This window comes from Neoarius graeffei, chromosome 28 (assembly GCF_027579695.1).
Source record: "Neoarius graeffei isolate fNeoGra1 chromosome 28, fNeoGra1.pri, whole genome shotgun sequence".
Lineage (NCBI taxonomy): Eukaryota > Metazoa > Chordata > Actinopteri > Siluriformes > Ariidae > Neoarius > Neoarius graeffei.
The window spans coordinates 28,425,608-28,450,739 of record NC_083596.1 but is presented as its reverse complement, the minus strand read 5'-3'; the positions used below and the strand labels follow the sequence as shown (position 1 = coordinate 28,450,739).

At 39.9% G+C, this 25,132-nt stretch overlaps 1 protein-coding gene across 2 annotated transcripts in view; it reads left to right on the top strand.

Annotated features, from left to right (window-relative positions):
- LOC132875667 (serine/threonine-protein phosphatase PP1-gamma catalytic subunit A) overlaps positions 1 to 25,132 on the top strand; it is a 322,481-nt gene that overhangs the window by 242,091 nt on the left and 55,258 nt on the right. The window contains exons 4-6 of one of the 2 annotated variants that reach the window (XM_060912615.1): positions 7,670 to 7,774; positions 15,928 to 16,151; positions 24,677 to 24,749. In XM_060912615.1, the coding sequence (XP_060768598.1) occupies positions 7,670 to 7,774; positions 15,928 to 16,151; positions 24,677 to 24,749 (402 nt within the window). Of the gene's footprint in view, positions 1 to 7,669; positions 7,775 to 15,927; positions 16,152 to 24,676; positions 24,812 to 25,132 lie in introns of both variants that reach the window. The other variant, XM_060912614.1, reaches the window with a different exon arrangement.

Sequence of the window (25,132 nt, the reverse complement as noted above, 5' to 3'; positions counted from 1 at the left end):
AACCAGGTTTTCTGTTTCCACTGACAAAGAACTGGCTCTGGGGCCAGAAAAAATGGTTCCAGGCTAGCACCAACTCTTTGCTGGGCCAGAGGAAAGAACCGCTTACGTCAGCGGGGGGGCGGAGTTGTTAAGACCAACAACAATAACAAGACTGCGAAAGATCGCCATTTTTAAGCGGCGAGAAGCCGCAGCTGTACAAACGCGAAGTCATCCATTATTATTATTATTATTATTATTATTGTTATTGCTGCTGCTGCTTCTTCCGTGTTGTTTTTGCTTCGATATTCGCGCCAGGGTTTAAGCAAACGTAGCGACGTAACTGACGTATACAGCGACGTAATGACGTATACAGCGACGTAATGACGTGGCACTGCGAGCGATGGAAAAGCAAACTGGTTCTCAGCTGGCTCGCAAGTTGAACGAGTTGTGAACCAGCACCAGCACTGGCTCCGAACCAGCCCTGGAACTGATTTGGTGGAAAAGGGGTAATACTGAAGACAAGCAATGTTGAAGATGTCAGACGTCTGTAGTTCGAAGAAAACTACAGCTAAAAAAGCTTTACGACCAGATTACTTGGACAATCTAAGTCAGAAAGAAGCAAAGGATAGATATACGCAGAAATTAGACTTGTTTAGTGGTTATAATCCATACAAAATTTCTTGAAAGATCTGTGGCCTGGGGCGGCACGGTGGTGTAGTGGTTAGCGCTGTCGCCTCACAGCAAGAAGGTCCTGGGTTCGAGCCCCAGGGCTGGCGAGGGCCTTTCTGTGTGGAGTTTGCATGTTCTCCCCGTGTCCGCGTGGGTTTCCTCCGGGTGCTCCGGTTTCCCCCACAGTCCAAAGACATGCAGGTTAGGTTAACTGGTGACTCTAAATTGACCGTAGGTGTGAATGTGAGTGTGAATGGTTGTCTGTGTCTATGTGTCAGCCCTGTGATGACCTGGCGACTTGTCCAGGGTGTACCCCGCCTTTCGCCCGTAGTCAGCTGGGATAGGCTCCAGCTTGCCTGCGACCCTGTAAAAGGATAAAGCGGCTAGAGATAATGAGATGAGATGAGATCTGTGGCCTAGCATTACTTACATAGATGCTGGAATGTACCTTCTCACTGCATTTTCTGTTTTAATGAAAAATATATCGTTTGCTGGAAGAGAAGAGCAGGGAGGATTGAGAATCGAGCAGCTGTGGCTTGTTTACACCCAATATTAAAACTTGTAGTGTCCTAGCAACCATAAATAATGCAGGATTTATCGTATAGTGTCTTGATTCCCAGATCTTTAACCCAGCCACATAAAAAGTTGTACTCCTCCATGCTCTTCCAGGTTTTCCTCTGTTTGTCCATGTAGAACAATTTCTGCAGCACCAGGTAGTTTGAGATGTCGGGGAACTCAACAGATGGATAATTTTTCAAATCATCAGAAAAATCCTTCTTTACTAGTGTGTAAGGATCTATCCCATTAGACTGGTACCAAAATCCAGAATTGTGACACCCAAAGACATTACAAAATGTGGGGGCATACAGGGTATACAGGTTAATCAGGGTTAGTATATATGAGAGTTTTTTTTTCTTTCTTGTTTGTTTTTTTCTTTGTTGTTGTTTGTTTTTTGTTTTGTTTTGTTTTAAAGGGGGTAAAGCCTTTAAAAAAACAAACAACAAAGAAAAAATCTCTCATATATACCCTGATTAACCTGTATACCCTGTATGCCCCCACATTTTGTATGCTGCTGAAATTGGTCCTTTTTTCAGTAGCTTTGTATAAACAATAACTGCTAAATGTAATGCAATGTTATGTAAGGTGATCGCCTAGGCATTCTCATTGTGAAAAGTAAGTCACATGTACATGGACTGGCATTTAATGTTGTATTTGTTCCTTTCTATTTGTTTTTTGTCTGTTCACATTCTTTTTGGGGGAGTAAAGTCAGTTTAAAAATGCCAGTAAATGCATAGGCCTATGGAGCACTTGCATGTGACGTCACAGCCGATCCAGATTGTGACAGACGCCATCTTGTCGGTCAAACGCCATATTCCACCTTCTACTTCTACTTCTGCTTTTACTTCTACCTTTTCTTCTGGAAAAACCTACTATATACAATTCTACTACAACGGCTGCGGCTACAAGCTCTCCCTACCTGTGCACGTTTTTTATGTTTTTTGTGTGTATTTTTGTGTGTTGTTCGTCTGTACCAGACTTCAATATCCACTACAACCGTATGGACTTACTGGACTTTGGTTTCCAGCAGAAAATGACGGTTTGTAGCGATTTCCATCGCATGCACAACATTCCGGACGAGAAAAAAAATTCTGGACGAGATAGCGAGACCAGCGGGGTCTCCGTGGATTGTTATCGGAAGCAAAGCGAAGGAGGCGGCGCCGGGAGCGGAAACAAAAGCGAGGCTACAGGCAGAGCCGGCCTGTTGACTAAGCTCAGAAAACAGCCACTCAAACCTCCACTGCCAAGCCTCTACCTCTCCAACACCAGATCCATGTAAACAAGACGGACGATTTGGAATTACAGCTGGAATTACCTTATTCTATTCTATAATCGGCTGGTCAGTGCTATACTCAATACTTAAGTGACTTACCCGTCCAGTGAGGATTCTTGTTTACAAGATGCCACATCTGAGTCGCTGACAAATCCTGAATTTCTGTAAAGATAACTGTCCAGAGATTTATAGGCACGCAGTGCTTCACCACTGAACAGCGAGGGAAAGTTAATGAGGTAATTATACACGTCCGGGTATTCCGCTGGCAGTTCAAAATCCGGTCGTGAAAACTCCGTCCGGAAAGCCATAAGGGTCACAAATCTGTAGATCTTTTATTTTAGACATATATCTAGTTATCTGTTCATTAGAAAAATGAGCCGTGTAGTCCATCGGTTGAAATTGATCCATTCTGTACACGAGTGCAGCAGTATTCAGCTGTGTTTTTGACCGACAAGATGGCGGTTGTGTACTTTCCGGTCATGTGACTGCAAGATCTCTATAGGCCAAGTTTAATGACCTTGAGGTTATCAGAGGTCATATGTCGTTTTACAAATGAAAAATTAATTCAGCACCCAAACATTTAACAAACAAGGCCATTTGCTAACTTCATTAATCATTTTAGTACATTTCATTCCTTAGAAAGCTGAGAAACTGGGTTCAGCTGAGACGTTTACAGGCCCAAAGTTCAGTGACCTCTAGAGGTCAACAGAGGTCAGATAGAGCTCGGCATATTGCAGATTTGAATTCGGCACACCCATCTCATCTCATTATCTCTAGCCGCTTTATCTTTCTACAGGGTCGCAGGCAAGCTGGAGCCTATCCCAGCTGACTACGGGCGAAAGGCGGGGTACACCCTGGACAAGTCGCCAGGTCATCACAGGGCTGACACATAGACACAGACAACCATTCACACTCACACCTACGGTCAATTTAGAGTCACCAGTTAACCTAACCTGCATGTCTTTGGACTGTGGGGGAAACCGGAGCACCCGGAGGAAACCCACGCGGACACGGGGAGAACATGCAAACTCCACACAGAAAGGCCCTCGCCGGCCCCGGGGCTCGAACCCAGGACCTTCTTGCTGTGAGGCGACAGCGCTAACCTCTACACCACCGTTCGGCACACCCAAATTGACAAAATAAGACTGTTTGCCGACTTTGTCTCAAAAATGCCTTTAACTCCTTAAATAAGCACTTTTTTGAATTTTGGTACCAGTCTACATTGCAGACAGCACCTTTCTGAAGGTATCTTTAGATTAGGCCTCTAAACTGCGAAAATAATCCGAGACAGTTTCACTAGCTCTTTGCATGCCGGCAGCCAAATTGGTTTGTCTTACCACCACTTCATTCACTGGAAGTAAATTCACAAGCAAGTGTCACGTAACTGAATACCTGTACAACCTTTATTCTATTCCAGGTTGACCACTTGCAAAGAATGACCAAAAACCCTTGAACTCTGCGGATTGTCAGTGAAAAAATTGGCAAGGTTGTGGCTGCACACTGCGACTATGGCAGGCCATGGAGAGAGCTGTTCTCACAGAGCATCATTGTTGTAGGCTATCAAAGCTGGAGTGAAACAAACGGATTCGCTAACAGTTATAGATAAAAAGGCAGACTGGGTTCTTCCTACTATTGTGAAAAAATCTTCTACTCCTGGATCAGAGATATTTCCTTACTAAGAAATGCCCAAGTCAAGTTCCTAAGTCACCATCAGAAGTTCAAGACAAAGTTCCAGGGAGATGGTAATACCTTTTATCTTTTTCTATATTTGAATGATTGGAACAACCAAAAACAGCACAAAAAAAAGCCTATTTAAAACAGATTAAGCCTTGCTTACAGGAAAGATGGTGTCTGGTTGTCCCCCAGGAGAAATTATCACATGATGCATGATGTCACACACAAGGGGTCTATCGTGGACGTTGCATTTCTTTAGGCTAAAGAGGAAAAGAACCACCCAGATTGTTACCAGTATAAAGTTCAAAAGCCAGCATCTCTGATGATATGGGGGTGTTTTAGTGCCCATGGCATGGGTAACTTGCACAGTTATGAAGGTACCATTAATACTGAAAGGTACATACAGATTTTTGGAGCAACATATGCTGCCACTCAGACAACATCTTTTTCAGGGAAGTTCCTATTTTTTCCAGCAAGACGATGCTTCACATTCTTCATGGGTTACAACAGCATGGCTTCATAGTGAAGAAGTGCAGGTGCTAAATTGACCTGCCTGTCTCCCATTGAAATTGTGTGGCACATTATGAAGTGCAAAATACGATAATGGAGACCCTGGACTGTTGAGCAACTGAAGTCATATCAAGCGAGAATGGGAAATAATTTCACATTCAAAACTTCAACAATTAGTGTTTTCAGGTCCCAAATGCTCCCTGAGTGTTGTTAAAATAAAAGATAATTAAAAAAACAGTGGTAAACATGTCCCTGTCCCAACTTTTTTGGAAAGTGTTGCAGGCATCAAATTCAGAATGATTGACTGTATATTAACAAAAGAGGTTTATTCAGTTTGAACATTACAATACAAAAACAAGTATTTAATTCAATTGAATATAGGTCCAAAAGGATTTGCAAATAATTGCATTCTGTTTTTGAGCCATTCCACCGAATCGGTGCCATTTCCGTCCCTAGAAAATTATGTATAAATGCACATAAAAATGTACTTTAAAATACATTTCCTTATTACGCAGAATGTCCTGCACATTGATCTGATTTCAAATTTAAGATATATAATTGTAAGGATTAATAAAAACTACCTAAAACACTGAAAAATAGCATGTGTTACCTGTCCCCACACTCTAACTTTATACTTAACTATGAAATATTATGATTAAAATCCTTCAGAAACAGTATTTCTTTTGCACTGTTGTGTGACTCCATATCCTATCCATGGTTTAAATATATTTTTTCATAAGAAATCCACAATATCTTAGTTAAAATACACATTTTAGTCGTGTCCCTGGGTTTTCACTCAGTCCTGTTACCCAAGCATATTACCCCATCTGACAAATTTGGAACATTCCATAAATCACATGCTCAACAGGAAGTTACATCAGTTGTATCTTCTGAAGGCCATGGGAAGACCAAAAGTTAGTTCTCTCATTTACTTTTCTGTATATTTGATGATTTTTTAACTTTGACTGATAAGGTGAATGTCAATATACTGTCCCGTTACTTAAATTATTTCTTAGATGATATTTGTTTATTTTAAAAATACAGATTTTTGGTAAATCATTAGAATGTGCTAAGTGTGGTCATGCTATTAGCGATGATGCCATGTGGCTTAATTCCATGTATTAGCTAATCCTAGGCTAAAAACGCAGTCCTGTTACTTTCAGAGTTTTGGTAACAGGACTGAAAAAAATGCAGCCATCTTTGACTTCCAAACCTTGTAAAAAAAAATAATGTAGCCAATACACATTTTGAATAGTTAAATATGTGTGTTATTATAATCAGTGTTGAAAAGATATAACAAATTAAGTTTAATTTGGGAGTGGTACAACAAGCAAATGGCACCCATTCGGTGGAATGTCCCTTTTATTTACGTTTTACAGTGTGTCCCAACATTTTTGGAATCAGGGTTGCATTTAAATGTAGAAAGGCAATTGATTGATTTAGTTTGGAAATTACGGAAATCTTTTATGTCCATTTAAGTAACCTGATGTTTTCTAATCATGGTTCGATATTTTTCTATGCAAGCTCATTGTGTTGCTTTAAGGACCTTTGTCATAGGGTATTATATGTAACATCTTGTCTTATTAGCTGGATGTTGGCAATCATGCTCTCATACCTACATGAAATGTTTGATTCATCATACTGAACTATGTTGAACTGGGTGAATGAATATGTCAAGTGACCAATAATTTTATATTTAGATGGATTCTTCCACTCTAAACTGTTTCTCAAGCATGCTTCTTCATCTCCTCTGCTGTCAGTGGCCAAGTCTCTCAAGTTGGAGGCATGACTGTCCCAGTCGATCTCTCGCCATAACTCCAATGGGATTTTTAAAAAATGTCTTTTCTTACACCGGACCCTCCTTGAGTCACATGGAGGATTATCATGGAGAAGGAAGAGCTACCATATTGAATTGCATAACATATTATTCTGCATCGCATCATATCACGTTGAATCGCACTATATTGAATCAAATTGTGTCAAATCGAACTGCATCGCAATAAGGGTTAATCGTATCATATTGCATTAGTAGAGGCTTCATAAGAATCTTTAGTGTATCGGCTCATTGGCAATGCATTGAGATGTGTACCACATTGGTGTCAGTGATTGAGATGCATGTCCCCACTGTTAAGGAGGTGCGGCACTGATGTTGCATGGATATCTGTATGAATGTCTGTATGGCTGTGCACTGATTTCATTCCATTGCCTGCTCCATGCAGGTACCGGTAGCCTTCTGTACTGTTACACAATGGCCAACTGCTGCTAACTACACAGATTACTGTATGCAGTGGCCATCTGATGCTGTGGTCACAATCACATTTGCATCTCTTGTTTAACTTAAATTTGCATACAGGAGACTACTAAAACAAAATTGACCAGTTTCACAAACTCAAAAACAAGAAATTGGTACATTTTAAATTTAGCATATTTTTTGAATATTTTAAGTTTTCTTTTTATTTCACTTGATTCAACGAATGAATTTCACCATTAGGGTTTACTTTAACATGAATGGCATGAGTTTGAACAGAATTTTGAGCAGTATCTCCAAACTTGCATCTCTCCATAGACTTGCACTGGATCAAGACTCATTCTTCTTGTGGCTGGAACACTTGATACCAGACAATATATGAAAGTAATTAACAGCAGTGATTAACACAGCATCAGCATTTCCTATATTAATGATTTTCACAATTAGCAAAGACTAAATGGTAGCATCAATAGGGCCTGATTGATATTTACTTTTGGAGAAAGTGGGATGTTTATCAATAGGGCCTAATAAGTTTATTTCTGATATATGAGGGATGTATTATTGAGCTTTGTTGCCCTCAGCTATGTGTGAGTAATAAAATGCAGTATTTTTAGTGTAATCCTGTCTTTATATAAAATAGCTCCCTTCGTTAAAATAGTTCATCACTTTGTTGACCTAATTACAAATGCAACAGAATATCTTCAGAAATGTATCTACTGATTACGTAACTGATGCAAGTTCCACTCTTGTGTTTCCAGGCCGAAGGCGCTACAACATTAAGCTATGGAAGACATTTACTGACTGCTTCAACTGCTTACCCATTGCTGCCATTGTGGATGAGAAGATCTTCTGTTGCCATGGAGGTGGGTGTGGCTGCCTGACAATATGATGTCAATACTGGTACAGGGGTGAGAATTACAACACAGAAAAATAGCTAATTAAAACCACACAGACAACCAGCATTGAGAGATTTGACAAAATTATAGACACCAGTTTTACCCTGTTTTCCTCTCTTTCAAAACACCTGAATGAAGTGTGTTGGTATGAGAACAACTTTTAGAAGAACAGCAGCAGCAGCAACTTTATTCATCACATGTATACTTAAGCACAGTGAAATTCCTCTCTGCATTTAACCCATCTGAAGCAGTGAACATGCACGCGCACACATACCCAGAGCAGTGGGGAGCCATGCTACAGCACCCAGGGAGCAGTTGGGGGGGTTAGGTGCCTCGCTCAAGGGCACCTCAGCCTAAGGCCACCCCATGGTAACCTAACCGCATTTCTTTGAACTGTGGGGGAAACCGGAGCACCCGGAAGAAACCCATGCGGACATGGGGAGAACGTGCAAACTCCACACAGAAAGGCCCCCATCAGTTGCTGGGCTCGAACCCAGAAGTTTCTTTCTCTGAGGCGACAGCAGTAACCAGTACACCACCATGTGGCCCAGAACTGAGAAAATAATGGTTGAGGTAGACGTGAAAATTAACTGTTTCCTCCAAATTTATTATATGCTGATGTCAGAAAATATTAGTGAATGACGTATTTAACACCTAAAAGTTGGAAGTAAGCACAGTATATTGACAGTGTCTGCTCCACAGCTGTATGTGCTAAGACAGCAAAATATCAGTAGCCTAAAGATTGCTGTGGTTTAGGACTACAAGAGAAAGATTGAAAGTAATTGCCAACAAGATTTAATGAAGAATTAGTTGAACTGTATTATGAAGCATGCTGCAGCATGGAACGTCATTTTATATAATTAAAAAATATTTGGATGGAAACAGTGGTGCATGTTACAACAGAGAATACCTTGACTGAAGTATAAGAACTCTACACTGCGTTGTTTGCCATATTACACAGGTTTTTTTCATGTGGGTCATACTTAAATTTCTTCTGATTAATTTTTGGTCAGTGGGAGAAAGATTAGAAGTGCAGTGTAGGGCTGTAACAATAATCATATCACTGCTATACCAAAATATAGGCGGTCTCCTGCAGTGTTCAGCCTGTCACTGCAGGTACCATCATAACAACTTTTTCCCTTAGCTGAGAGTGCTCATCTCATCTCATTATCTCTAGCCGCTTTATCCTTCTACAGGGTCGCAGGCAAGCTGGAGCCTATCCCAGCTGACTACGGGCGAAAGGCGGGGTACACCCTGGACAAGTCGCCAGGTCATCACAGGGCTGACACATAGACACAGACAACCATTCACACTCACATTCACACCTACGGTCAATTTAGAGTCACCAGTTAACCTAACCTGCATGTCTTTGGACTGTGGGGGAAACCGGAGCACCCGGAGGAAACCCACGCGGACACGGGGAGAACATGCAAACTCCACACAGAAAGGCCCTCGCCGGCCCCGGGGCTCAAACCCAGGACCTTCTTGCTGTGAGGCGACAGCGCTAACCACTACACCACCATGCCGCCCGCTGAGAGTGCTGCCATCCTCATATTTGGATATTTTTGAAATCTCACTTTCTTCTGTAAGTTTTGAAGAGGATCACATCCACAGCGCACTCTTTCTTTCTTTATATATATATATATATATATATATATATATATATATATATATATATATATATGTACACGCCACATGGTAATGAGAAAATGATTCTAAAATGTCCAGACCTCTACACTGAGCATACACAAAAGCTTCAGCAGCACATCACCATAGTGTAGCAATAGTACCAGTCATACTAAAGGGAAAACCCTGATCAATGGCCAGAAATTTACAACCCCAAATCAGAAAAAGTTGGGAAAGTAAGGAAAATGCAATTTTTTTTTAAGGAAGCATTAATTTCTAAATTTATTTTGACTTGTATTTCATTGCACATAGTATAAACTTGGTTTGGTACCAATATTTTGGGTGCGGTTCCAAGCATGGTAGAACGGTAATGGGACTCAAGGAAACCCACATGAACATGGGGAGAACATGCAAACTCCACACAGAAAGGCCCTCGCCGGCCACGGGGCTCGAACCTGGACCTTCTTGCTGTGAGGTGACAGCGCTAACCACTACACCACTGTGCTGTCCCCTCATTATTCTTTCATTCACAAATTAATTAAGGAGTAGACTGCTAAGTAGGCTCAGGCTATATCCACACTAATGTTTTAGTTTTAAAACGTCATTTTAAAATGAAACCAATCTCTGTCCAGACGAACACACTAGCTCCATATCAGAAATAATCTCAGTCCATATTAATATGCCTGAAAATGCTTGTCACATGACCATTCATGTACACTGGGCGTGCCGGTATAAATAGCCGTTCTCTGTTTTCTTCCAGAAAAGGGTCATGTGATAGCAGCATGATGACTCTGGGAAGGATACATTGTGACTGATAAGACCCAATCAGGAAGCAAACATGGGTGTCTGCGTCATCATTTCCAAACATCTCCATTTTTTGCCTGTCAACACTAAAACCGTCAACGCAAAAACATTTTTGCCTGGAGTTTTGAAACTAAAATGAGGCCAGCAGCATTTCCAAAAGTCTTTTTTATGGGCTCGAAAACTATGGAGTAGTGTGGAAGCCTGGCATAAACATAGTAAAAGTGATGTGTTTTTAAAAAAAGTGTTAATGTGGACGTAGCCTAAGAAGACAAACAGCAGCCTTAGTGCCATCATCACAGTGGTTGGCTGCCAGTTAGCCCTCCATGGAACATTAGGTTGGCTAAACTTGCATTACATGCATGCAAGTCGTCTAGATTCAGGACACGAAATATTGTGAATAAGCATGGACAATGTTTGGTATCTATTGTTTAGACAGTCTTATTTTCAATTTATTGATGTGATCACGCGCACCTTCCGTTCTTCGAATTCTTTGTACAAATTCAGATGTACGTGCATCAGATGTTTCATCAGGTTAGATGTATTGCCTCCTCCTGTCACACATGATTTGAGACACCGTTTGCACAAAGGTGTAGAAGGGGACTTTACCTCTTCACTATCGCTTGCCCTTAAAGCAAAATAGCACCATATCTCGCTCAGAGAGCCTTGTTTCTTGACAAGTTTCAGCAATCTAATGCCACAAGTTTGTTCAGCAGTTACTGAATCCACAGCATCTTCTCAAACTTAGCTTGAAAACTCGAAGCGGTGTGGCATGCTCACTGGTCAGAGGGACAGCTCTTCTACTGAGAGTGTTAAACTTGCACCACAAATTACCATCTTAAAGGGTGTGTGAAAGAGCAAATTCTGATGGGAGCATTTCAAAGTACAATGAAAAAAGCAATGAAATGCAGTAATGTTAACCACCAAAATTTGTGAAATGATACTGTACCGTTTAAGATGTCAAATTGACCATTAATGGTAAATTACCAGGAACTGGGGCAAACCTAGTATGAATCAAAGATATGGTCAACATAATTTCATTTGTTAATATCCATCCGTTCCAAAATGCATCCATTCTTTGCATTTCAGGCCTGCAATGCATTCCAAAAAAGTTGGGATGGGGCAATTTAGGGCTAGTAATGAAAAAAAAACAAATAACAGTGTGATTTGAAACAGGCGATGTCAACAGGTGCTTTGTAATCATGATTTGGTGCAAAATTAGTATTCAGGAAAGGCCTAATCTTTGAGAAATTTTATTGTTTTTGGAACAGTGATGTGTTGCTGGTACTGAATTTAGTGCTAGCAACATGTTTCAAAAAAGTTGGGATGGGCAAAAAAAGACTGGAAAAGTTGTGTAATGTTAAAAAAAATTAATTGGGTTAATTGGCAAGTGGTGACAACATGATTTGGTTATAAAAATGGCATTCCAGAGAGGCTGAGTTTCTCAGAAGTGAAGATGAGCAGGGGTTCAATACTCTGTGAAAGACTGTGTGGGCAAATAGTGCAACAATTTAAGAATAACGTTCTTCAGTATAAAACTGCAAAGAATTTGGGTGCAATTACGGGGGGGCAGCACGGTGGTGTAGTGGTTAGCGCTGTCACCTCACAGCAAGAAGGTCCGGGTTCGAGCCCCGTGGCCGGCGAGGGCCTTTCTGTGCGGAGTTTGCATGTTCTCCCTGTGTCCGCGTGGGTTTCCTCTGGGTGCTCCGGTTTCCCCCACAGTCCAAAGACATGCAGGTTAGGTTAACTGGTGACTCTAAATTGACCATAGGTGTGAATGGTTGTCTGTGTCTATGTGTCAGCCCTGTGATGACCTGGCGACTTGTCCAGGGTGTACCCCGCCTTTCGCCCGTATTCAGCTGGGATAGGCTCCAGCTTGCCTGCGACCCTGTAGAACAGGGTAAAGCGGCTAGAGATAATGAGACATCATCTACGGTACATAATATCATGAAAAGATCCAGAGAAATCTCTGTCTGCAAGGGACAAAGCCAAAAACCAGTATTGGATGCCTGTGATCTTTGGGTGGCACCTCATTAAAAATGGGCAGGATTCTGTTCTGGAAATTGCTGCATGGGCCCAGGAACACTTTTGAAAACCATCGTCTGTGAACACGGATCTTCACTGCATCCACAAATGCAAGTTAAAACCAAATATATAAAATATCCATGAACACCACCACTTTCTCTGGGCCCAAGCTCATTTATGATGGGTTGAGGCAAAGTGTAAAACTGTCCTGTGGTTTGACAAATCAAAATTTGAAATTCTTTTTAGAAATCATGGACACCATGTCCTCCAGGCTAAAGAGGAGAGGGACCATCCGGCTCATCAATGCACAGTTCAGAAGCCAGCATCTGTGATGGTATGGGGTGCATTATTGAACATGGTATGGGTGGCTTGCACATCTGGGAAGGCACCATTTAATGCTGAATGATGTATACAAATTTTGGAGCAACTTGCTGCCATCCAGATGACCTCTCTTCAGGGAAGGCTTTGCTTATTTCAGCAAGACAATACCTAACCACATTCTGCACATATTACAATTGCATGGCTCTGTAGTTTCCATAGACAAAGGAGACTCTGAACTGTTGAGCAGCTAAAATTGTATTTCAGGCAGGAATGGGACACTATTTCACTTTCAAAACTACAGTAATTGGTCTCTTAAGTTCCCAAACCTTTGCAGAGTGTTTTTAAAAGTAGAGGTGATGCAACACAGTACAACCCCGATTCCAAAAAAGTTGGGACAAAGTACAAATTGTAAATAAAAACGGAATGCAATGATGTGGAAGTTTCAAAATTCCATATTTTATTCAGAATAGAACATAGATGACATATCAAATGTTTAAACTGAGAAAATGTATCATTTAAAGAGAAAAATTAGGTGATTTTAAATTTCATGACAACACCACATCTCAAAAAAGTTGGGACAAGGCCATGTTTACCACTGTGAGACATCCCCTTTTCTCTTTACAACAGTCTGTAAACGTCTGGGGACTGAGGAGACAAGTTGTTCAAGTTTAGGGATAGGAATGTTAACCCATTCTTGTCTAATGTAGGATTCTAGTTGCTCAACTGTCTTAGGTCTTTTTTGTCATATCTTCCGTTTTATGATGCGCCAAATGTTTTCTATGGGTGAAAGATCTGGACTGCAGGCTGGCCAGTTCAGTACCCGGACCCTTCTTCTACGCAGTCATGATGCTGTAATTGATGCAGTGTGTGGTTTGGCATTGTCATGTTGGAAAATGCAAGGTTTTCCCTGAAAGAGACATTGTCTGGATGGGAGCATATGTTGCTCTAGAACCTGGATATACCTTTCAGCATTGATGGTGTCTTTCCAGATGTGTAAGCTGCCCATGCCACACGCAGTAATGCAACCCCATACCATGAGAGATGCAGGCTTCTGAACTGAGTGCTGATAACAACTTGGGTCGTCCTTCTCCTCTTTAGTCTGAATGACACGGCGTCCCTGATTTCCATAAATAACTTCAAATTTTGATTCGTCTGACCACAGAACAGTCGTCCACTTTGCCACAGTCCATTTTAAATGAGCCTTGGCCCAGAGAAGATGTCTGTGCTTCTGGATCATGTTTAGATACGGCTTCTTCTTTGAACTATAGAGTTTTAGCTGGCAACGGCAGATGGCACGGTGAATTGTGTTCACAGATAATGTTCTCTGGAAATATTCCTGAGCCCATTTTGTGATTTCCAATACAGAAGCATGCCTGTATGTGATGCAGTGCGGTCTAAGGGCCCGAAGATCAAGGGCACCCAGTATGGTTTTCTGGCCTTGACCCTTACGCACAGAGATTCTTCCAGATTCTCTGAATCTTTTGATGATATTATGCACTGTAGATGATGATATGTTCAAACTCTTTGCAATTTTACACTGTTGAACTCCTTTCTGATATTGCTTCACTATTTGTCGGCGCAGGATTAGGGGGATTGGTGATCCTCTTCCCAGCTTTACTTCTGAGAGCCTCTGCCACTCCAAGATGCTCTTTTTATACCCAGTCATGTTAATGACCTATTGCCAGTTGACCTAATGAGTTGCAATTTGGTCTTCCAGCTGTTCCTTTTTTGTACCTTTAACTTTTCCAGCCTCTTATTCCCCCTGTCCCAACTTTTTTGAGATGTGTTGCTGGCATGAAATTTCAAATGAGCCAATATTTGGCATGAAATTTCAAATGAGCCAATATTTGGCATGAAATTTCAAAATGTCTCACTTTCGACATTTGATATGTTGTCTGTTCTATTGTGAATACAACATCAGTTTTTGAGATTTGTAAATTATTGCATTCCGTTTTTATTTACAATTTGTACTTTGTCCCAACTTTTTTGGAATCGGGGTTGTAGTAGACATGCCCTGTCCCAACTTTTTTTGAAACGTTGCTGGCATCAAATTCAGAATGAGCATATATTTTTAAAAAAAATTCTCCATTTCAACATTTGATAAGTTGTCTTGATATTTTGTTGAAAATAGTACAGGGTTTCCTGTGATTTGCAAATCATTGCATTCTGTTTTTGTTTTACCATGTCCCAACTTTTTTGACATTGGGATTGTAGTTCTGATTTCTTTCTGCTTTGACCATCATTGTTCACTTCATATATAAAGATTAGTGGGCCTGTTCCAGAAGCCGCCATACAAGCCCAAGCCATGACACTGCCTCCACTAATGAGCTTGTATGTTTCAGCTCATGAGCAAATCCTATCTTTCCCCATGCTTTGGCCTTTTCATCAATTTGGTAGAGGTTAAACTTGGTCTCATCCGTCCATAAAACTCTGTTCCAGAACTTGGAGTTCATCTCTGTATTTCTTTGCGAATTCCAGTCTGGCCTTCTGTTTTTTTTACTGCTGGTGAGTGGTTTGAGTGGCTGCTATATTGCTGGTCATGAGGTTTTCTTTAAAAGATGAGTTGTGGTCTTCATGTTGGTTCATCCTTTTTAACAACAAATGCAGTCTTCACAGGCAAAAACCAGGGTTCAAACCAAGAGTAGACATTCAAAGTTGTTAATTTTTTAAACAATCAATCTAACAGGGCAAACCTGGGCATCAAGAAATACCGGTCAGTTGCGTGTTCCAATATTTTTGATTTAATAATCAGTATTGACAAATGTAAAAGTTGGGCAACTATATTGCCCAGCCCTGTGTTTCACACTTCTAGCTGTAAATATCAGGAAATGGAAAGCTGAAATTCTTATCTATTGTCTAATTCATCTTTTGATCTCAAACTCCGATTTCTTAATTGTTGCCATTCCAGTACATCCTGAGGAGACTATAGTTGCAAAAAGTGTGTGGAACCAGTAAAAAATGTATGGAATACCATCACCCAATGTTATTTTGGGTGTCTCTGGTTTGCTCATTAGTGATCTAAATTCAGATGAATCTGTCTAGCAAAATGGATGAATCTGTCTAGCAAAATGGATGAATTTCTACACAAAAAATTTTTGTTGTGGTTGTATTTATGATGCAGAAATTTCAACATGTACATCCCTAAATTGCAGAGCTAGAATGTCCAAGCATATACTGTAAGCACTGAACCTTCTTCCAACCTTGCAAGTTCAAACACAAAACTTGTAAATATTTTTGCATAACACTGTTGTTTAAAAAAAAAGTCTGTCTAAGATGTTGGACAAAAGTATGTTGTAGGTGAAGCTTGCCAGAATATGCATGTCACCTTTTCTTCTTATGTACTGAAGGTTTGTCTCCAGACCTGCAGTCCATGGAGCAGATCCGACGCATCATGAGGCCCACAGATGTGCCTGACCAGGGCCTGCTGTGCGACCTACTGTGGTCTGATCCAGATAAAGATGTGCTAGGCTGGGGAGAGAACGACCGTGGTGTCTCCTTTACCTTTGGTGCTGAAGTGGTGGCCAAATTTCTCCATAAACATGACTTGGACCTGATCTGCAGGGCTCACCAGGTCATTTAATGTTATGTTGTGTAGTATTCTGTGCTCCATATATCTCAGCCTCAGTTATGGAATAGTATCGGTGTTGGCAGAATCTGAACTTGAATTTATAATGCTTGGGGGGAATCTTGTAAATTTATAGTGCTTGGGTGGAAAAAAAAAAGTGTTGATGTTTGATGTTGAAAAATTCAGGAAATAAACTTATGGTTAAAAATTTCAAGCAGTTGATAAAAATTGGTCAAAAAAATTAAAGAATAGAAAATTTCAGGTTGAGCGATTCACCTCAACACCTAGGACATTCAAAAAGAGCAAACAAGCCAGGTTCTAATTGAACTTGGTCCTGGCCATTCACAGCATTCCTTTAAGCTCCCGAGGGCTTTATTTCTTAATCCTGTTTTATGGCAATGTCTGGTGGCAGGTAGAGGAGCAACCTACTGGGTTTTTCCCAATTATAAATTGCTTGTGTTACTTTTTCTTGATATGAAGGAAAGTTAGATGACCATTTTGCTTGTTTGTCATATAAGATATAAGCAACTTCTTGATTTCTAGCAAACTTATTTTTCATCAGCAAACCCAGCAATGTTTCAGCATCAAGTCGAGCATGGTAGAAACCTACGAGATCGGATCTTTTTTCCAGTGGGCTAGATTAGGGCATTTATCAGGCCAGTCACAACACATAGACCGCATGTCTGACACTGCTCGAGCTTTGACTCAGGCTAGCAGCAGTTTTCCTGGGTCCAGGTTCTGCTTACTCTGATTTCATTCAATACTCAACATTTAAGAGAAATCACAAATTTATATAAGTGTTTTTTCTCACCAGTGCCCCGGCACTACAATACCCCAAATTTTTACAGATTAACTTTTTTGCACATGAACAAAACACAAACTGGTTGTGTATATATTTGAGATTGTAAACCCTGTGGCTTGCTTAATGTGATGTGTGTTCTATGAATAAGCTTGTATATATTTTCCCCCGGCGGCACGGTGGTGTAGTGGTTAGCGCTGTCGCCTCACAGCAAGAAGGTCCGGGTTCGAGCCCCGTGGCCGGCAAGGGCCTTTCTGTGTGGAGTTTGCATGTTCTCCCCGTGTCCGCGTGGGTTTCCTCCAGGTGCTCCGGTTTCCCCTACAGTCCAAAGACATGCAGGTTAGGTTAACTGGTGACTCTAAATTGACCATAGGTGTGAGCGTGAATGGTTGTCTGTGTCAGCCCTGTGATGACCTGGCGACTTGTCCAGGGTGTACCCCGCCTTTCACCCGTAGTCAGCTGGGATAGGCTCCAGCTTGCCTGCGACCCTGTAGAACAGGATAAAGCGGCTAGAGATGATGAGATGAGATTTTCCCCCAAGAAGGTTGATTTCTGATTCCAAAACAGAAGCAGAATTATAGATTTTAGAGACTTGAATGTCTTCTTAAAATGACTGTTGTTCTGTGTACTGTACATACCCAATGTGATGTGAGCAGTGAGGGTAAAAGACCATGAGATAGTATTTTACAACCACCAGGGGGTCACAAGATGATGAGCCAAGTTGAGGTCACCAAACAAGCTTTGGAAGTAGACAGATGTAGATCTATGGTCTCTAAAGAGCTGCATACTGTACCTACCGGGCTGATGCATTTAGACAGTAGATGTGCTGTCTTTCAGTAAGCTTATACTCGAGGATTGGAAAATTCACAAGAAGGCGGTTGTTAATTTTGGAACTCCTTATGGCAGAGCAGAAGTTGATCAGTTTGTGAACTGATAGATAACTTTGTGTGAATCACAGCCCATTGCTATTCTTTTGACACACAATTGGCCAAATCAGTGGTTGAAAGCTTTCCAACCACTGTCATGACGCTGCAGTGCATTCAACAAACTATGAAACCAATGTTGCTGATGCAAACAGTGTTGCTCCTGGGCAGGTCTTTAGATGGTAACCAAAACGGACACGGTGCACGCGTGACGCAAATTTAGTCATTGACACCGTAACATTGACTGTTCATGTGTGAAAGCCTTGTCTGCAGAAGTATACAATGAGGATAAACTTGAGAAAATTTCATGTCAGTTTGTTGCTTGTTCATGTCACTGAAATCTAGGCTTTGTGATGTGCATGTACATAGAAAATGAACATTTATCTGCTGCTTGGTCATTGACCAGTGTGAACACAAGTTTACAATGGAATAGAACAGAAGATATGAAAGGAATAACACATGACGGATCATGCTCTTGTACAGTGGTGCTTGAACACTTGTGAACCCTTTAGAATTTTCAATGTTTCTGCATAAATATGGCATAAAACAACTTTCACATAAATCCTAAAAGTAAATAAAAAGAACCTAGTAAAACAAATGAGACAAAAGTATTATATTTGGTCATTTATTTATTGAGAAATTCTCCAAGATTACATATATGTGAGTAATGAAAGTATGTGAACCTCTAGGATTAGCAGTCAGTTTGAAGGTAAACTTAGTCACACATTTTTAATCAATGGGACGACAGTCGGGTGTGAGTGAGTTTTATTTAAAAAACAGGCATCTGTCAAAGTCCGATCTTCACAACACGTTAGTGGAACTGTACAACCCCAATTCCAAAAAAAAGTTGGGATGCTGTGTAAACTAAAGTAAAACAGAATGCAATAATTTGCAAATCATGGAAACCCTATATTTCATTGAAAATAGTACAGAAAACATAAGTGTTGAAACTGAGATTTTTGGGGGGGGGTTGGAAAAAATATGCTTATTTTGAATTTTATGTCAACACCATATTTCAAAACAGTTGGGACAGGGGCATGTTTACCACTGTGTTGCATCACCTCTACTTTTAACAAGACTAAGTATTTGGGAACTGAGGAGACAAATTGCTGTAGTTTTGAAAGAGAAATGTCCCATTTTTGCCTGATATAAAATTTCAGTTGCTCAACAGTTCAGGGTCTCCTTTGTTGTGTTTTGCACTTCATAATGCGCTAAATGTTTTAAATGGGAGACAGATCTGAACTGCAGGCAGGCCAGTTTTTAGTACCTGGACTCTGACTATGGAGCCATGCAGTTTTAATATGTGCAGAAAGCGGTTTGGCATTGTCTTGCTGAAAAGAAGGATGGCCTTTCCTGAAAAAAGATTGTCTGGATGGCAGCATATTGCTCTGTATATATCATTCAGCATCAGTGATGCCTTCCCAGATGTACAAGCTACCCATGTAATGTGCACTAATGCACCCCCATACCATCACAGATGCTGGCTTTTGAACTGTGCACTGATGAGCCAGATGGTCCCTCTTCTCTTTAGCCCGGAGGCCATGGTGTCCATGATTTCTCAAAAGAATTTCTGCTTTTTATTTGTCAAATCTCGGGACAATTTTCCACTTCGCCTCAGTCTATAGGAAAGGAGCTCAGGCCCACAGAAGGAAGCAGTGTTTCTGGACATTGAATATATGGTTTTAATTTGCATTTGTGGCTGCAGTGATGAACTGTGTTCACAGACAATGATTTTCAGAAGTGTTCTTGAGCCCATATAGACTGGTACCAAAATCCAGAATTGTGATACCCAAAGGCATTTTTGAGACAAAGTCGGCAAACAGTCTTATTTTGTCAATTTGGGTGTGCCCAATTCAAATCTGCAATATGCCGAGCTCTATCTGACCTCTGTTGACCTCTAGAGGTCATTGAACTTTGGGCCTGTAAACGTCTCAGCTGAACCCAGTTTCTCAGCTTTCTAAGGAATGAAATGTACTAAAATGATTAATGAAGTTAGCAAATGGCCTTGTTTGTTAAATGTTTGGGTGCTGAATTCATTTTTCATTTGTAAAACGACATATAACCTCAAGGTCATTAAACTTGGCCTATAGGCCTATGCATTTAACGGCATTTTTAAACTGACTTTACTCCCCCAAAAAGAATATGAACAGACAAAAAACAAATAGAAAGGAACAAATACAACATTAAATGCCAGTCCATGTACATGTGACTTACTTTTCACAATGAGAATGCCTAGGCGATCACCTTACATAATATTGCATTACATTTAGCGGTTATTGTTTATACAAAGCTACTGAAAAAAGGACAGATTCAGCAGCATACAAAATGTGGGGGCATGCAGGGTATACAGGTTAATCAGGGTTAGTATATATGAGAGTTTTTTTCTTTGTTGTTTGTTTTTTGTTTTAAACGGGGTAAAGCCTTTACAAAAAACAAACAAAGAAAAAAACTCTCATATATACTAACCCTGATTAACCTGTATGCCCCCACATTTTGTATGCTGCTGAATCTGTCCTTTTTTCAGTAGCTTTGTATAAACAATAACCGCTAAATGTAATGCAATATTATGTAAGGTGATCGCCTAGGCATTCTCATTGTGAAAAGTAAGTCACATGGACTGGCATTTAATGTTGTATTTGTTCCTTTCTATTTGTTTTTTGTCTGTTCATATTCTTTTTGGGGGAGTAAAGTCAGTTTAAAAATGCCGTTAAATGCATAGGCCTATAGGCCAAGTTTAATGACCTTGAGGTTATCAGAGGTCATATGTTGTTTTACAAATGAAAAATGAATTCAGCACCCAAACATTTAACAAACAAGGCCATTTGCTAACTTCATTAATCATTTTAGTACATTTCATTCCTTAGAAAGCTGAGAAACTGGGTTCAGCTGAGACGTTTACAGGCCCAAAGTTCAATGACCTCTAGAGGTCAACAGAGGTCAGATAGAGCTCGGCATATTGCAGATTTGAATTGGGCACACCCAAATTGACAAAATAAGACTGTTTGCCGACTTTGTCTCAAATGCCTTTAACTCCTTAAATAAGCACTTTTTTTTTAATTTTGGTACCAGTCTAATATAGCAATTTCTACGACAGAATTGTGTTTTTAATGCAGTGCCAAGTGAGTCAGCCAATGTTGGTTTTCAGCCTTGTCCCTTGCATACAGGGATTCCTCAGAATTCTCTGAATCTTTTAATGATACGTAAAGTAGATGATGTGATTCCCAAATTCTGTCCAATTTTACACTATTCTTAAATTGTTGTACTGTTTGCTCATGTAGTATTTCACAGAGTGGTGAACCCCTCCCCATCTTTACTTCTGAGAGACTTGGCCTGTTTTGGATGCTCTTTTTATACATCCTGTTAACCTAATTATTTTTTTACACAATATTTCCAATCTTTTGTTGCCCTTGTCACAATGTTTTTGAAACGTGTTGCTGGCACTAAATATTTTCCATAAAACAATTTCTCTGTTTCAACATTTACTGTTTTCAACTAAATATAGGGTTTCCATGATTTGCAAATCATTGCATTTTGGTTTTATTTACATTATACACAGCATCCCAACTTTTGTGGAAATGAGACTATAAATTTTATAAATTGTATAGTATAAAAGGTCTGCAGTCATGTGGGGGAAAAGAAAATTCTATTCTATTTTTATCATCAGGTCTTAAATAACAATTGAGTGGTCTTTACCAACCTCTATAAACAATGAGATGTGACAATGGACCCCAAAAAAACCCACTGGTGGCAATATGAACTCCTTTTTCCCATGTGTTTCCTAGCAACCATGTGTTACTAATGAGCTGCGCAAGATTAATTGATCATCTTTATTTAAGTCATCTGGATTACAAATGATACTAAAATAATTCTTCCAGACAACATTTTTATTGCAAACCATAATCTTAAAGTAAAGTCAAAATTCATTATTTTATCATGAGTATCAACAATATTCAATTCTTTTAGACTAGTAATTGGTAAAACCATCTTTTACTGCAATAACAGCTTTAAGTCTGTTGGGGTAAGTTCCTACCTGCTTTGCACAATGATTTTCACCCAGTCTTCCTGAAAGATTTGTTCCAGGTTGTTCAGGCTGGTTGGATGTTTGTTGACTGCAATTTTTAATTTTTAAATAAAGCAGTGAAATTCTTGATTGAATTAAGATCTGGACTTTTTTTCAGGATCATTGTCCTGCTGAAAGGTGAAGTTTCTCCCAAGCTTTATTTTTTTTAGCAGACCAAATCAGGTTCTTTTGCAGCATCTCCCTGAATTTTGTCCCATTCAGCTTTTAATTTCAACAAGATGCCCAATCCCCACTGAGAAATATTTCATGGTTTTGCATGTTGTTGTTGTTGTTTTGTGTGCTTGGTTTGTTGAGGAATAAGCAGTGTTACTTTTGCAACAGACAAACCCTTTTGAATTTTGGCCAAAAAGTTAATATTTTTAACCACAAACCCCTTTACCCCATTTTAGCTGGGTCACTCTGATGCACTGTGGCAAACTACAGAATTGTGTTTTTTCTCCAATAGTAGCTTCCTTCTAGCCACATTCCCATACAGGCCAGTTGTATGCAAGGCAAGGCAAATTTATTTATATAGCGCATTTCATACACAGTGGCAGTTCAATGTGCTTTACAGAGGTAAAGGCAAAACAGTAAACAATAGAAAATAAAATTACATAAAATAAAGGGGGAAGAAGAGAGAAAAAAATAATAAGAATTAAACAATAGCAGAAATAAAATAATAAAATGAAGTAAAAGTTCAGTAAAAAACAGCAGAATAAAATGGAATAAAAGTTAAGTAAAGTTTAAAACATGTAAAGATGATGATATCAGTTAGCAGAAAGCACCTGAAAACAGCTTGGTCTTTAATCTAGATTTGAAGCTGCCAACAGCAGGACCATTTTTGATGTCCTCTGGGAGTTGGTTCCATAGCTGTACTGCATAGTAGCTAAAAGCTGCTTCACCACACTTTGTTTTCACAACAGGTTTTACCAGTAAATTTTGCTGCTGCGATCTGGTAGATCTGATTGGGTTAGGCCGCTGCAACATATCAGAGAGGTAATTGGGCCCAGTATGCAGAGGTCTTGACCAATGGTACTTGAAATAAGGAGGTATTTTTTTCCAGAGAAAGTGAACTTTTTAAATGATGAACAGGTAGAGGTTAATTATATGCCGATTGTGTCCTTGTTAAAGCAGTATATTTCATTTGTGTAAAGTTGGAGCACAGGGTTTGAATCCTTATGCAAACAGCATTTTTCAGTTGTTAATTGTGTCAAAGAAAATTTTTGTGTGTATATATATAAAATCAATCAACAGGTCAGTAACATGATTGGGTTACAAAGAGCATCCCAGACAGGCTGAGTCTCTCAGAAGTAAAGATGGGGAGGGGTTCACTGCTCTGTGAAAGATTGCATGGGCAAACAGTGCAATAGTTTAAGAATAACATTCCTCAATGTAAAATTGCAAAGAATTTGGGGTTCATATAATCTGTGGTACATATGCAAAGATTCCAAGAATCTGGAGAAATCTCTGTATGAAAGAGACAAGGCTAGAACTGACATTGGATGCCTGTGATCTTCAGGTCCTCAGGCAACACTGCATTAAAAGCAGATGTGTGTCTGCACTGGAAATCACTGTATGGGCTCAGGAACAGTTTGTTACTACATCCAAAAATGGAAGTTAAAACCATATATAAACAATATCCAGAAACACCCCCACCTTTTCTGGGCTCGAGTTATTTCATGATGGACTGAGACAAAGTGGAAAATTGTCCCGAGGTCTGATGAATCAAAAGTAGAAATTCTTTTTTGAAATCATGGACGCCACGTCCTCCAGGCTAAAGAGGAGAGGGATCATCCGGCTTAGTGCACATGACATGGGTAGCTTGTACATCTGGGAAGGCATCATTATTGTTGAATGATGTACACGTTTCAGAGCAATATGCTGCCATCTAGACAAAATCTTTTTCAGGGAAGCCCTTCCTGTTTTCAGCAAGACAATGCCAAACAGCTTTTTGCACATATTAAAACTGCATGGTTCTGTAGTAAGAGTCCATGCGCTAAACTGGCCTGCCTGGAGTCCAGACTTGTCTCCCATTTAAAACGTTTAGCGCATTATAAATAGCAAAATACAACAAAGGAGACCCTGAACTGTTGAGCAACTGAAATTGTATATCAGGCAAGAATGGGACAACATTTCTCTTTCAAAACTACAGCAATTGGTCTACCTAGTTCACAAATGTTTAGAGTGTTGTTAAAAGTAGAGGAAATGCAACACAGTGGTAAACATGCTCCTGTCCCAACTTTTTTGAAATGTATTCCTGACCTTAAATTCAAAAAATAAAATTTCAGATCCAACATTTGATATGTTGTCTTTCTACTATTTTCAATTAAATATAGGGTTTCCATGATTTGCAAATTATCGCATTCTGTTTTTTAGTTTGCACAGCATCCCAGCTTTTTTTGGAATTGGGGTTGTATCTCCTCGATCTGTATTATTAAATCTTTCAGCAGCTCTGAGTACTGTAATCTCCTCCTGTTTTGACTTTTTATAGCTTAAAGAATTGCTGACCTTTGCAACTACAAATGTGATCAGATGTAAGAACATTAATATACTGAATGACCAAAACTCAGTGAAATACAGCACTTGGGCCTAAGGATTAACTTCTGAAATATTTTGTCATAAAATTAAGTTGCCTCAATTTGTTGGATGGTGTTTGTGCTGCAGGAAGCAATTCTATTTCCCCAATGTCAATCTTATGGTTTAAGATGAAACTGGAATTATTTCCGTGTTTTGTCACTTTCTTCTGTAGGTGGTGGAAGACGGCTATGAGTTCTTTGCCAAGAGGCAGTTGGTGACGCTTTTTTCTGCGCCAAACTATTGTGGTGAGTTTGACAATGCTGGAGCCATGATGAGTGTGGACGAGACCCTCATGTGTTCTTTTCAGGTATGGAGGATTCTGAGGAAATGGGCTTCCTTTGTGTTTTATATTACAAGCATCAGAGATGCAAGGTGTTGGAAGGCACGCAAACACTTCATTCAGCTTAAAAGGAACCCTGACTATTAAAACTTGTAGACATTAATCCGATGTAATTGCCCTCTTCTAATAAAATGTTAGAAACACACCATTATTTTAAAATCCTCAACATTTAATACATATCTTGACCTCCAGAAGCTGCCATTACTTTACATGTGCAATACACTCCGAGTTAATGACAAAAATTGATCATGCCATTAGCTCACCTTTCAAGTGCAATCATCACTTGTT